The 14,542-nt window shown below is 41.8% G+C and overlaps 1 protein-coding gene across 4 annotated transcripts in view; it reads left to right on the top strand.

The window, feature by feature from the left end:
• Positions 1 to 14,542, top strand: part of CAV1 (caveolin 1) — a 35,429-nt gene continuing 20,887 nt past the window's right edge. The window contains exons 1-2 of one of the 4 annotated variants that reach the window (XM_021699363.2): positions 1 to 122; positions 1,535 to 1,699. In XM_021699363.2, the coding sequence (XP_021555038.1) occupies positions 93 to 122; positions 1,535 to 1,699 (195 nt within the window). In that variant the 5' untranslated portion in view covers positions 1 to 92. Of the gene's footprint in view, positions 123 to 323; positions 409 to 768; positions 830 to 1,380; positions 1,405 to 1,534; positions 1,700 to 14,542 lie in introns of those variants that run through there. The other 3 variants (XM_021699367.2, XM_021699366.2, XM_021699365.2) reach the window with 3 other exon arrangements.

The following is a 14,542-nucleotide window of genomic DNA, read 5'->3' on the forward strand; positions in this document are numbered from 1 at the left end:
TCTCCCCCATACAATACAAGATCTTCCTTCCTCAGTTCCCTTAAATAACAACCCAGAGAAATCTCAGAGCCTTCATCCAGCCACCGGCCAGCATGTCTGGGGGCAAATACGTAGATTCCGAGGTAGGCTTGGGTGGGTGCGCGCCGGGCCCTGGGGAGCGCAAGGAGTGCCTCCTTCTGCTATCTCCCACTCCAAATATTCCGACTGCTTTCCCTGCCCCAGCCCTCTCTCGACTTTGGAACGCTCCTCTCGCGCTGGCACCTCTGCGGAATGGGCCTGGGCGGGGAGGTGAAGAGGTGGCAGGAATGTTTTCTATTTTCCCATTTAGAAAGGGGTCCAGGCGCCCCTAAACTAGGAGTCGGAAAGGGGGCCGGGGTCCTGAAATTAGTACTGAGGACGCATTTCTAGGTGGGTCGGGGTTGCTGCTTGCTGCTTTATTGCGGGACTCCCACAGTCCAGCCTCTGCCTGCTGAGAGGCGGCGAGCTGGAACGCAGGGTGGGAAGTCATTTACCCGCAATCCTGGGGACAGTCCCCGAGACTCCCCACCAGGCGCCTGGACGGGTTGGCCGGGGCGGAGAGCATCATGTTTGCACTTTCCAAAGCTCTTGGGCCACCTCAAGAACTCTTCCAGCATCTTGGCGCCTAGTGGGGGTGTTTGGAGAGGGATGGACCTCTCCTCCCCCCAACTACCACCACCCCTTCCAACCACCCTCCTGCGCTCGGGCTCCGCCCGGGTGTGGAGACCTCGCGTTCCCAAACGCGGCAGTGGCTCAGCCACCGGCCGGCAGCCTAAGAGTGACCTGAGGGTGGGTTGAGGGAGCTGTGCAGGTGAGATATCGTTGTTCTAGGGAGTTTAGGGGGGTTGACACATGGCTTGGTCCAGAGATGGGGGCTTTCGGCACTGTGACCACCATGGGGATGGGGAGAGCAATGTAGGGACAAAGAGGGCTGACAGAGGGTGGGGGACGCGAACAGGTGCGAGGGAGATGCGACCAGAAGCAACAAAAATGGGGAGACTCCATGGGTCGGGGGTTCAAACTGGATCTGAAAGATAAGCTGGAAGAGCTTATTGAGAGGAGGAATGGGGGCCAGGGGGACGGGAAAATAAAGCAGGTGAAGCATTGGGGGCGAGGGTGGCGTGTCGGAGAGAGTGGCTGGACAGAAGTCGGAGATCGGGTCCCCTCCCCTGCTAGGGTCTCCGCAGGGTACCTTGGGCTGGGCGTGCGCCGGGCTGGGGCCTGGGCGGACCGCACCGCGGGGTTTGCCCTGACCCCTGGCGGCGGGCGGGGGAGACCGGAGCTCCCTGCCGGGTACGGAGGGGTGTGGTGTCCTCTCCTCGATCCTCTTAAAAAGCTTGCGGCGTCAAGGAGTTTACTGTGCGCGGAGCCACCGCTGCCTAAGCGGTTAGTTCGATTTTGAGCTTCGAGGTTTGCCCCGCCGCCAGGCTGACTTCTGATCGCTTGTTTTTCATTTTGAAATTTTCTTCCCATCTCCCCGGCCACCCTCCCCTTCCTGGCCGTCTGCCCTGTGCAGGGACATCTCTACACTGTTCCCATTCGGGAACAGGGCAACATCTACAAGCCCAACAACAAGGCCATGGCAGAAGAGATGAACGAGAAGCAAGTGTACGACGCGCACACCAAAGAAATCGACCTGGTCAACCGCGACCCCAGGCATCTCAACGACGATGTGGTCAAGGTAAGGTGAGGCGGCCAGCGTGCAAAGGACGCCCCCCCTCCATGCTCCCTGCCCCAGGGATGCTGTCAGGGTTGGGACAGCTCTCCTCTGGCAAGCAGTCTGTGCATCCTTCTGTACCTTTGCCACACACACCGTGTTCTGGGCTTGATAATGTGGGAGCCCCCACAGTTGTCATAAATGTCACATATCCCCTCCCCCCTCCTGCTGGTTAGTTCAGCTGGAATTTAGCTAACTTGAGTTTCATATAACTGCACTTTTCCTTAACTGCACTTTTCTCCTGGCAAATGAACCTCCAGATCTCTGCAACAGATTGACCCCCACTCCTTGGGAGAGTAAGATGGTTGTCTTGCAGGTCACCCTCTGTCTATTCCCAGGCTTAAAGTCTAGTGAAGGGTGGTGCCCCACTGCACATAGAATTAAAGCAGTAAGGTCTTGTGCCAAGATGAAAACGGGTAGGCAGGTTCTCCCAGCTCAAATCAAGATAACCTGAAGTTGTTTTCTTAAAAATAAGGTGGGTAAAATGCTTCCGACTAAGGACAAAGAATACATATATATTATATATGGAGATAAAGAGAGAGAGTGTATTTTAACTGGAAAAAAGTGGTACTCGTGCAAAACCAAGCTAATTTACACAACCAAAAATAACATGTGCCTCTTGATTTCTCCCACAGACCCCTCTAATTAGGTATATAAAGTTGCTTCTTTAGTGACTGCCTGGGTCAGGCTTCTCTGAGTTAATGGGACACTCAAGTTGGAGTTCCTTTTTATACTTTCAGAACATGTTTAGTGATTAAAAAAATAATAAGTCAATTGAATGAGTTATTGGCCAAACTTAGATTTGAGTCAGTGATCAGTTTTTGATTATCATTATATTATTCAACTTTGACCCTTTTAGCAAATCAAGTCAGAGAAATTTACTGTCTGAACCCATCTGTATTGGGAAATCATGGGCCTGAGCCATTCTTGGCAGAGGGTTTTCTTTGAGGGGTAGGGAGGGCCAAGGAAAATCCTGGCCTGGAAGATTACAGTGTGAAGACTCAGCTCTGAACAACTCCAGAACAGCCAATGGGGCAGATGAGCAATTTCCACCTAGCCAGTCTCCTATCTGTGGATGGGAGGAGCTACAGTTCAGAAACTGTTCACATTTATGAATAATATATTTCAAAAAGGGAAACAATTTAACCTGTAACTGAAAGGAAAATGTAACTGTCAGAATTGACTCTCTTGGCTTGCTGGTGGAGGAAAAAGGAAAATTGGAGTATTAGTGGGTTTTTCTACTAGCCAGATTATGGAATATTTAAAAGTAGCAGCAATAACAAAAGTAGCTTATAAACTGGAAATTAGAGTTGCTACAAACTATTTACTAAAAGTGTTACCTTAAGGGGGGAAGGACATTTTTGCTTTTTCCCCTCCTCATGTAGCTTTAGACAAGAAGAAGAGATGCCAGGAAAAGAGGCAGATTTCAGAAAGGGCTGGCTTCATTGGAGCCTCCCTGCTGTTCCACTGCAGTGTGAGTGGGGTTCCTGGAGCAAGCAAGCTACCCAGGATGAGTCAGAAGAGGCCAGCAGTGTGGATGTGGGTCTCACACTTAGCATGACTAAGCTGAGAAAGAAAGGCTCCACTGGGAAAAGAGACTTCAACGCAGATGGAAAAAAGGCATAACAGGCTTAGAGGAAATAGCAGTTAACAGAATAGCATTTCAAAGAGCAAGTGTGGGGATCCTCATATTAAAAAAAATTAAAAGGAAGAGTTAGAGCAAGCTCCTGCTGGCCTAGAGAAAGCAAACACCTCCCATTTGCTCCTACGAGCAAAACAAGACAGTCAGACAGAAAAATCCACCTTGAGAAGAATTTGGTAGGCCCACTTACTCAGATGCCTGGTTGAGAGAGGACTTCAGAGAATGCCCTACAGAGAGACACCCAGGCTACAAGTGCAAATTCTGCCCAGAGAGTGCCATCTTCCAGTAGCCCAGGAAAGGTGGCCTAGACCCTATGGAGACTCCTATTTTAGAAGTGCTTTTTCTTTGAATCCAAGAACAAACATAATGACAGAAACAGGGATGATCCTCTCCATGTTTACATTACATGGCAGTAAGTAATAAATCTCCCTAAATTTTACTTTTGACAACATAGACTTCTTAAAATAACAAAAACATCCAAAGTTTTACTGTTAATGCATGGTAGCTTAAAACTTCATGTGATAATAAAGAAACAGTGGTCAAGGTACCAAATCAGGTATGGAAGTTTCTATTTAGAGGCAAGCAGCTCTGTAAAAGCTGCCTCTGCCAATTCTGTAGTCACTAGCCACTTATGGCTCTTTCCATTTAAATTCCAAGTAATTAACATTAAGTATAATTTAAAATTCAGTTCCTCAGTCAACACTAGCCACATTCTGAGCTCTCAACACAAGGTTACTGGCTCCTGAATTGGACAGCACAGGTATAGAACATCTCCACCATCACAGAAATTGCTTTTGGACAGCACTGGACTAGTTCCCTACATTTTAAAAAGGCTCTTCTACCAAGTTTAGAAAAATAACTTTCGATGGAGAAGAAATGAAAGCCTGAGTACAGTGTGAAGAACAGCATGGTATATCTGCACGGCATCCTTTCAGTCTCATAAAACAGCTACTTAGGGAGGGAAAGAAAAGTCAGTAAATTAGTCTATACAATGTAGTTCCAATAAAATAGGTTTCTTATCTTATTAAAGGTTTGCTGTACTATATTACATCTGTATAGACATTTATCCCAAAATAGTAAGCTATGAATGCTTTTTAAAATTTCGTCTGATTAAAGTGGTCACAACTTCAGACCCTTCATTCTCCCTCTGAGATCTCTATGTCTTCTTTTTATGTTCACATTTTCATTTGTATGTTTACTATGTACTTATTTGAAATTTCTATATAAATAAAACTGCTTCAAATTTAGACTTCTGATTCATTAGCCACCAATCAACTAATTTATTAAACTCATCATATGTTAGACTACACACTGAGCCACATACTACAAAGGATAATTCCTAAAATAAGTCCTAGAAATCACAAGGATTAGAGTTAGAGAGACAAGATGCATGTAGATAGAAAGTTTTAAAAAATACACACACTGTATCACAATAGTAAGTCACTGCCAAATGGTAACTAATGGGTCCTTTTTTGCTTTGACTACCAGGAAACATATAGCTAGATTCTAAGTTTCATTAATACATGTTACTCCTCTCTCCCATTTTTGGTTTTGTATTTTCACTTTCTTTTTTAACTGACATGCTGTTTTATGTGGTCTCTACTGTAAACCTTCTCATTATCATTTTGGAAATAGATCAAATATATCCTATAATAAATCAAAAATAAGCAGTATTGAATACTGAATAATAAAAAGGTTTTAAAAAAGTGAATGGTATTAATTATGTTGATCTTGGTAATTAAACAATGTGAATGTATATCAGATCATCACATTGTACACTGTGAATACATACAATTATATTTGTCAATTATTCTTCAATAAAGTTTTTTAAAAAGTGAATGGTATTGATATTAAGTGTTAGGGAGACCCTACTGTGGATAGGACAACAGGGTGAGGGAAGGAAGATGGATTATAGATAGTTTAATAGAGAAGGGCATGAAGGAGTGCAATCTGAGTTGGATCAGGAAGGACAAACAGAATGCAAATGGCTGAGAAAAGGACAGGAGGACGTTCTAAATAAGCCAGGCATGGAGATGGGAATGTCTCATACAGGGCATGATGGAAGGTTTAGTGGCCCATTTTGACTGGAATTAGAGAATTCATGTGGCAGAGTGGTAGGTCATAAAAATGAACAGACTGATCATAGCCAGATGGCAGACTCGTTTATCCAGCACTCATGATAAGTTTGGACTTTATTATCTCAACAAGACTTCACGTTTAAATATGACATGATGAGGGTGGGCTTTATTGAAGATAAGCTATAGGATGTAATGAAAGGTAGTCAGTCTGGTTGAGCAGAGAACAGTTAAGATGTAATTGCTCCATGGTCTAGACATGAAATGAGGACAGTATGCAGTGGCACTAGGGATAAAATCAGACAAGCATAAAATGACAGAATCTGAGAATTGGAAGAGAACATAATGGTTACCAGCCTAACTTCCAATTCCTTAAGAGAAATTTAAGGGCTATAGAAGTTTAAAATTTTATCCATGTTATCAAACGGTTACTGTCCAAAACAGATATTTTGAAATAAGGGAAGAATAGACAAGATTATGTGATTCTTATAGACTATTGCTCTGAGGAGATAAATGATTTGAGATGATTCTGAGATTAGTCCTGAGAAACATCAGAACATCTGAGAGAAGACTTTTGTTGGAAAATAAAAATACACATTTGTAGCTTTCTATCCTAAAACTTGAATGTAATAATTCTTAAATATGCTCAGACACAAATTTTCTTTAGCAGTCAAAAAAAGTCATAACATGGTAATCAGATTGGTTTTGATTTCAAAATAATGTCTTAATGCCTCCCGAATCCCTTTCAACTGGAAAGCATTCTAGAGTGATTTTTGATTAATCTCAATATAATGGTAATTTCAAATTCTATATTTATCTGATATACATATAATCAAAGAATAAGATTTAAAAGATCAGACTGTCTCAAAGCACTCAGCACCCTGTTAATATTCTCTTCTATTGGAATTGGTATTGGTTTTGTTTGTTTGTTTATTTGTTTAGGAGATAGCTCCACATGATGGTGATTGATATTCTGCCACATACAAGATCAGTCATGGAATTCAGAACCTCTAGCTTGTAAAGGAGCATTATGTTCATTTTTGGTAGGAATTTATTCTCACATCACTGAGTGATACTAAATGGGGGATATTATTCATCCTTAAGCATCTGAAAACACTTTCAAGTTCAGCCAACAATGATATACATTTTAAATGATTATTAAAAGAAAGTCTCTTTTTCTTCTCCATCTCCTGTCATCAAAAAATAATTTAGTTTTAGCTGAATAAAATTTCATAATATTTATTAAAATTTAAGACCAGATACACCAAATATCTTTGAATTATGAAAAAACTCATGATGTGGCTTATTCTTCCAATTAATAGCAGAGCTGGCTACATTTTAAAAGGGCTTAAAGTAAGAACAGCTGCCATAGTAAGCAGCATCTGGAAAGTCCAGTAATTTGAAAAACCACCTGCTTATGTGTCCTGCCCACTCAAGTCCATAAAATAACAGACATTTCCATATTTTGAATGAAACTGCTTTTTAGTTTGCCCTACTTTTCAACATAAGTTCTCTATGATGAAAGGCCCACAGAGAATTAGCCCCTACCAGAATGGGGCTGTGTGCACTGACCTGGGGGGTTCTAGGCCCTTTCATGATCCTCCTGGCTTGGTTTGTGTGGGGAAAGGGCAAGGCTTCTGTTTTCATACAAAGATGGTTTATACCAAGAAACACACACCCTTTCTTCTTCCACACTCTGGACTTTGTATATTAGCTCCTTTACAGTACCCTAAGGCCATGGAGAAAAAATTTGCATACTATACTTCTTTTAAAAGAAGTTCCTAAAAAAAGAAACCCTCAACCCCTAGATAAATGCCTGACATACACCCTGATAGAGTGGAAAGAGTATTGTGCCAAGATAAGAAAAAATATTTTTGCAATTTTTTTAACTTTCTTCTCTAAAACTTGAATGTAATCATTCTTAAATATGCAGACACAAAATTCTTCTTCTTTAACAGTCTAGGAAAGGCATGCACATAGTAATCAGATCAGTTTTGGTTTCAGCATAATGGCCTATTGCTTTCATGATCTCTTTCAACTAGAAAGCATCTAGTCCCATTAGTGTGGGACTGGACACCAAGAAAGGAGTAAAGAATGTCAGGGCCAACAGATTTCTTTCCCTCAGTAATCCCTGAGAATTAGGCTTATAAATAGGGATCGAACTTATTTAGCTAATAATAGCTAATAAACACCAGCCCTAAAAATATTTTGGGCAAGCTATTTTGTTTCTATGCTTCAATTTCTCTAACTATGAAGAAAAGAATGAGAGGCATTCTCATATAATAGCATTCCCTCCAAAAGCCATCCACCTTTCAATAAATAATTATTATGCACTATGCCAGTCAGTGGCTACCATCTAGAGCTAGATATGAACACTACTCACACAGAGTTTACAGCTATTTCCTTGCCTCTGTTTATATAGTTTCCTTTGCAAACTTTTACTGGAATTCCTTTACCAAATTCTACTGTCTGTTAAAACTTTATATCCTTCAGGGCTTAGTTCAAAAAATGACTCATCTATAATATTTCTGTAAATTGTTCCTGAGCCAGTGAACAAGCATAAGCAAAATAAGGAATATATATATTTTTAAACAATTTGCCTCTGTTCTGGTCCTACACAAAATATAATTAAATTATGGAAAATATTTCTGTTCTTCTTTCATATGCTCTCTTCTTGTATTGGCTCTCAAGTTCTAATATTCATATTGAAAATTTGAAATTTGCAGCTCTTTAAAAACCCTATAGCCTCGGGCGCCTGGGTGGCTCAGTTGGTTAAGCGACTGCCTTCAGCTCAGGTCATGATCCTGGAGTCCCGGGATTGAGTCCCGCATCGGGCTCCCTGCTCGGCGGGGGGTCTGCTTCTCCCTCTGATCCCCTTCCCTCTCGTGCTCTCTGTCTCTCATTCTCTCTCTCTCAAATAAATAAATAAAATCTTAAAAAAAAAAAAAACCCTACAGCCTCTTTACAAACCCAAGAGGGCTTTCAATGTGGCGAGGCATCAGAATCACCAGAGAAATTTTTGAAAACACAGGTGCTTGAGCTTACTATAGATCTATTAAATTAGAATATCTAGGGCTGGAGCCTCAGGATCTGTATTTTTCAAAGTTCCCTATATAATTACATTGTGAAGTCAGGTTTAGAAAGGTGGCTTAAAGACATACACTCTGGATGTTCTATCCTAAGAAAATACAGGACTATACAGTAACACTACGTAATTCTAGATATTCTCCCTGCCAGAAGAATATTTGAAGGTCAGGCCAGTTTAAACCCTGCCAGAGAGTTTTGAAACACCATTGAAGGGCTCCCAAATCAACTTTGCTCAATGGTTCTCCATCCCTTGAGGCCAATTGGGCTTATAGCCAACCATAAGCTTAGCCTTGCAGGGTGACCTAGGAGTGGGGTAGCCATATGCTCTAGGTTGCTGCATACAGACAAGTTAATACTGATCAACCCTGAGTAACCATTAATAGTGCCCCTTCCATATTCAGAAGTGTCCTACCTTGGAAGAAAAATTATATGGTCACAGATGGATTGGCAATGGCCTATAGCTGATTCCTATAAAGTGGAATACATTAGAAATCCCTACACACACTATTTTTTAGCAGAATGGGCAAAATTTTCACATTTCCTCTCTGCTCTCCCACATGACCCCTCTCCTGCCCTTCATCACAGCCATCAAGCTGCACTATAACTTGAAGGAGCTCTTAAGTGCCAATCTACTCCACCCTCAAACCTTAGTCTCTTTCCCTGCAACACAGAGTTAATGAAACTGACATCCTTCCATCACATATTGTGTCAGCTCTTCCATCAAAAATTAAATGCTTAAAATACTTTTAACTATTTTTCAGTTATTCCAGGAAACATAAAATGGCATGCTTTCACATGAACCATTGTTTAGGGCGGGGGAAGTGTTTTTAATTTTGTCTTAAAGGAAATCTGCATGATCCATGTACTGTGCAACTACCAGGGGAATTAAATTGGTAGAACAGATTTACACCTGCAGGGAATACCTATTTCCTGCCTCTCATGGGAACTATGTTGATGTTTCAGATATAAAATACATTTTGTTTCCTTTATTGAACCTTAAGAAGATGTCTTGTTATTAGTCATTATTTCATGGCAGGGGAAATACATATTCCTAAAGGCACAGCCAAGCTTCCCCTTTAGTCACTGTCAGCTGTTTAGGTAATTAAGAGCCAGGCATTTTTAATTTGGAGAAGGCTTAAATAAATTGATGCTGTTTCAATGTGCTTAATTCTCTATCTTATAGCAATTTAAAAGTGAAGTTTTTAAAAACTGCATTTAATTTTCAATTCCTGAGCCCAGCAAAGACATTATAGTACCAACAGGCATTGATAGACTCTATGTAAAAAGATAAATTGTGTCTAGAGATTGCACTGCATCATCTCCTATTTGTTGCAGGTATCAAACACAATTACATTTTCTCACTTATAATGAGTAACTGAAAAAGATGCTGATATCTGGACCCAAGTAGTGAGAAAGCGGAAGATTGGGAGAAACAGAGATAAAGAGAAACACAGGCCCCTTCTCCCTGTCCTGCCACCCACTCTGTGCTGGACTGAGCTTTACACATGCCAACTCCAGGATTCCCACATCCATCTCTTTACACAATGCTGCCATGTCTGATGACACAGTGTGGCCAGAGCAAGGGACACAAGCAGTGCCCAGATCAGCAGGGCCTCCTATGCCCAGCCAAGGCATTTGTCCCTTTATAGGCCACAGCATCACACAGGGCATTATTAGGCCAGGAAGCCAACTCATGAGATATGGCCTTCACTAAAAGAAAGGGCTAACTTCAAGCAATGGGGCCAACCAAAGAGTGCTGGATGTGCAGGGAGAGTGAAACAGGTGATGGGATGCTTCCTCCAACATTCCTACAGGCTAGCTTGGTGGCACAGATTCCTCCTCCAATGACTATGGAGGACTATTATTATCACCATCACATTCACTCTGCAGATAAGGAAACTCAGGCTTAGCCACTTACTCAGAATTACAGAGGTAAGAAGTAGCTTTGTCAGAGTTTGAACCTAGACAGTGAGACCCTAGAGCCCAGGTTCTTAACCACAGCACTCCAGTGCCTCTCTCTCTCTCCAGCAATAGATCATAATCCAAGCAACCTGCAGTATCACCATAGTGCAGAAAGAGATGGCTGTGTTCTTAGAGTGGGTGGGCAGCATTTGGCAAGGGGGATTCCAGAAGTCCTCTGAGTTGGGAGTGACAGGCTTGTAGCTCTAAGGTCTGACTCTAGATCCTGGCAGGTAGGCTGGGGCAGGAGGGGGAAGGACCAATGTGAAGACTAATGTAAAACCTCAGACCTCAAGCAATCTGGATGCTGGGTGAGTTCCCAACAAACCAGGGAGGATCAAGTCTCAAAGACCAGAACTGGGGTACAAAGTGGGGGTGTGGTCTCAGTGATTAGAAGTACAACACATGCCCAGAACCAGACAAGCTGCAATGCTGGCTTGTGCTGAATCGCCTGAGTCTTTAAAGCACCCTGACTGCCCAGGGAAGAGCCCGGGGTGTGGCTGATCCTGCCTGGATACGTGGGGAGGAGCAAGTGTGAGAGAATAAAGCAGGTCCTAACAGGCACTTTGAATTTAACAGCTTCATTTAAGATTCTCGAGTTGCCTGTTTGATTTCCAGACATTTGTGCCATTACAGTAATACATTGTGAAACATAAAACAATTGAGAAAAACCTGAGTTGTATGCTGGTGGGAGAAATGCCTCTTTAATCCTGAAAGTAGTTTCTCTGAGACTTCCTCCCTAGTAATTATGTATTTGTTCTCAAAAACAAATGCCAGAAGTAAAGAATAGACTTAATAGGGCATTTTATAAGACACCATTAATCTCTCAGAAGAACAACTGAAATGTTCCATCAATCAAGGCGCACTGTTGACCTTTTCTATATGATTAGCAGTAATAATATATAGCTGGGAATGGGTATACCAAAATATGTCATGGAAATGGAATGGCATTCATTGGATTTCACCACCAATTATTTTGGTTAGGTCAACAGATCTCTTCCTCACTTGATCCTGAGCATCATCTTTTTAATAGGGAGAGAAATTGTTTGTCTAAAATAGTTAATAACCACCAATTCACCAAACTGTTTTGAGTAAACCCCTCCACCACTCTAGTTATAGAGCTGAGAATGAGAGTCATTCTCAGATATTATGCTCCCTTAGGAAGGCCATTCAACAAATACTTAGGAAGCACCTGCTCCACACCAGGCACAGAGCATGTCATGAGTCCTACTGCACCAGAGCTTGCCTGACAGAACTGCAGCCATCTGCCAGGGCTTACCTGAGACATGGGGGCTTCTGTTAGCCTTTGCTGACCACGCTCATAGGAACTGGTCATCTCTTCACTTTGCTTCCACCACATTTTATTTTTATCTCTATTTTGGCATATATCAAAGCCCTCTGAGTATTCCGCTTCTCTATCCCTATGCCTCTCCCCCCTCTCTTCCTTCCCATTGCATGCCTGAGTCCTTCAGGGTAGGACAGCAGCACCCTGGTGGCCCCAGGACTGTGGCTGCCCAATACCCATCTCAGGGCTCCACACTGAGTCTGCCATTAGAAAATGGATGTCCAATTGAATCTGCTGAGGAAATCTGATATTCTTCTTTAAGTAACTGAATGTCTCCTGTGAGTGAAAAGACAATAGGATTACATTACTGAATGTCTTTCTTTGCCCCTTTTCACAATGGCAGCCACATTTTAAACCTTCTAAGAAAAAGCATATCCAAATAATTAAAGAAATCCAGAAACATTCTTCTATTTACCAAAGTAAAGAAAAAACATGTTCTATGTATATATTTATTAAGAGTTTTATTTTTATCTCCTGTTTGAGGAGGACACAGATGCATCTCTCCTGAGCCTTCAGTAAGCAGGCTATGGCACCTGGATGGTCTCCTGGGGCCTGAAGGATTAGGCTAAACTCCCAAGTATCTGTCAGGCAGGACAAGCAAATTCCCAGAACGCCAAGAGATGTCATCACTGCTGCTTTGCATTGCCCACTGGGGCAGAAATGTGAAGACTGACAAGTGGATCTCAGGCCACATGAGAAATTCCTTTCAAAGACAGGGGTGGAAGGACTCCCTGTCAGACCACCCATATGCCTCTGGACAATGGCAAACATCAGAGGAATGACTAGGTCAGGAGACAGCCCTGAAGAAAAATCCAAACCTTCCACACCTAAAGGAAACAACAGCTTTGAGAAACCCAAGCCTCTTTTTCCTTCTCTTTGGCTTTATTATTTCTAGATGTTAAGTACACAGAGATCGGAGATTTTACTAGCTGGGAGGTGGTGACCATTAATATCCACTATTCCAACAGCAAAGAAGTTTCTTTGTACCTCAGAGGTGGTCTTTCATAGATCTCAGATCCCTTCTCATAAGAAACAAGAATAGACAAAACATAGAAGTCTCTAGAAAGGATCAGACATCATTCATTTCATTGTTGATGTCTGTGCCAAGTGAAACGAATGTTAGCTCCTTTTCCAGATGTGCTTCTTTCTCTCACCTCCTGTGAGAGGAGGTGGATTTACTATAACATGTATAAAAGTAAGACTTCTCGATTTGACTCCAAATAGTTTCCCTATCAACAAGCTAAGTATAGGAAATCAGGATCATTCTTCAGTTAAGAATAGACAGGACTAGGAAGTAACCATCAAAAAAGGGTGATGATGTGTAATGAGAATTTTAGGTGTCACTGGTATCTAACATACAGCCAGGACCACAGTTTTAGCACATTTAATATTTTATCAGTGACTGGAATGAACAGGTTAAGAGGACTCCCAACTTAAAAATGACACCAATTACAATGATCTTGTTAACATCTGTGATAAAAATAACATCAAAGTGACTTTGACAAATACCAAAAACCCATAAAAATAAGATAAAGACCTATATACAAAGTGAGATAATGTTAAATGACTAGAAATAACAAACATAGATATTAAATAGGAAACAAATGGGTAAATTTATGAAAAATAAGAAAATACCAGGAAAGGGTTGTCATTTCTGTGGGAGCTTATGATGTGGAAAACCAAGATTCTTGGTGAGTGTAATGGATATGCTCATAATTCCACAGTCCCCAAGGGACCAAGATCTCCAAGGTGATAATCACTATTGTAAATGTGCCCTTAAATGAATCCACCGTGCTCCATTCCCCTTGGGCAATAGAGGATGCAAACTAAGTCTACCAGTTGTTCATAAACACTAAACATCTCAATAATTTAATGATAGTTTAAAGGAAGTAAAATGGGGTGCCTGGGTGGCTAAGTCAGTTAAGCGTCTGCCTTTGGCTCAGGTCATGATCTGCGGGTCCTGGGGTGGAGTTCCACATCAGGCTCCCTGCTCATCGGGGAGTCTGCTTCTCCCTCTACCCCTCCCCCCTGCTTATGCCCTCTCTCTCTCAAGCTCTCTCTCTCTCTCAAATAAATAAATGAAATCTTAAAAAATAAAATAAAATAAAGGAAGTATAAGGGATGGAATCAAAAGGACAATGTAATGAGAAGAAATGTCACCTACAAGATTGTCTACTTCATTTGCTATTTGTCAGACTTATTAGAATGGGTTCCTATTTTGATCTTATGAGGGAAGTAGAGATGCTAGAAAGATCCTAAGGAAGAACAAAAGGAAGGAGATAGGGATGAAGAGAAACTCTCAGGTATGGCTGAGGAGGGACTGCTTTGTCTGAACAATCCGTTAGAAGAGCTGGAAGGGGACGTGGCATGACAGTTGCCTTTAGGTGTGCCAGGTTATTACGAGACTTACAAGAAAAATACTGCTCGGACACAATCACCATTCAGGACAAGGAAAAAGGAGGAAGGGTTGTACACTTAGTTTAAAAAAAAAAGTATTAGGTTACCCGGGAGAAGAAATTCCAAGTAATAAGAATGGTTAATCCCAGGAATGTGTCACAGTTGTTTTAAAATGATTGTGTGTTAAATTCCTTGTCTATGTAACTTCTCAAATCCCTCTACCTCTACAATTACAATTAGGTGTATAACAACATTGACATACAGTCTCATAATTAAGCACCGGCATACTTACGAACACTTCC

This window comes from Neomonachus schauinslandi, chromosome 12 (assembly GCF_002201575.2).
Source record: "Neomonachus schauinslandi chromosome 12, ASM220157v2, whole genome shotgun sequence".
Classification (NCBI taxonomy): Eukaryota; Metazoa; Chordata; class Mammalia; order Carnivora; family Phocidae; genus Neomonachus; species Neomonachus schauinslandi.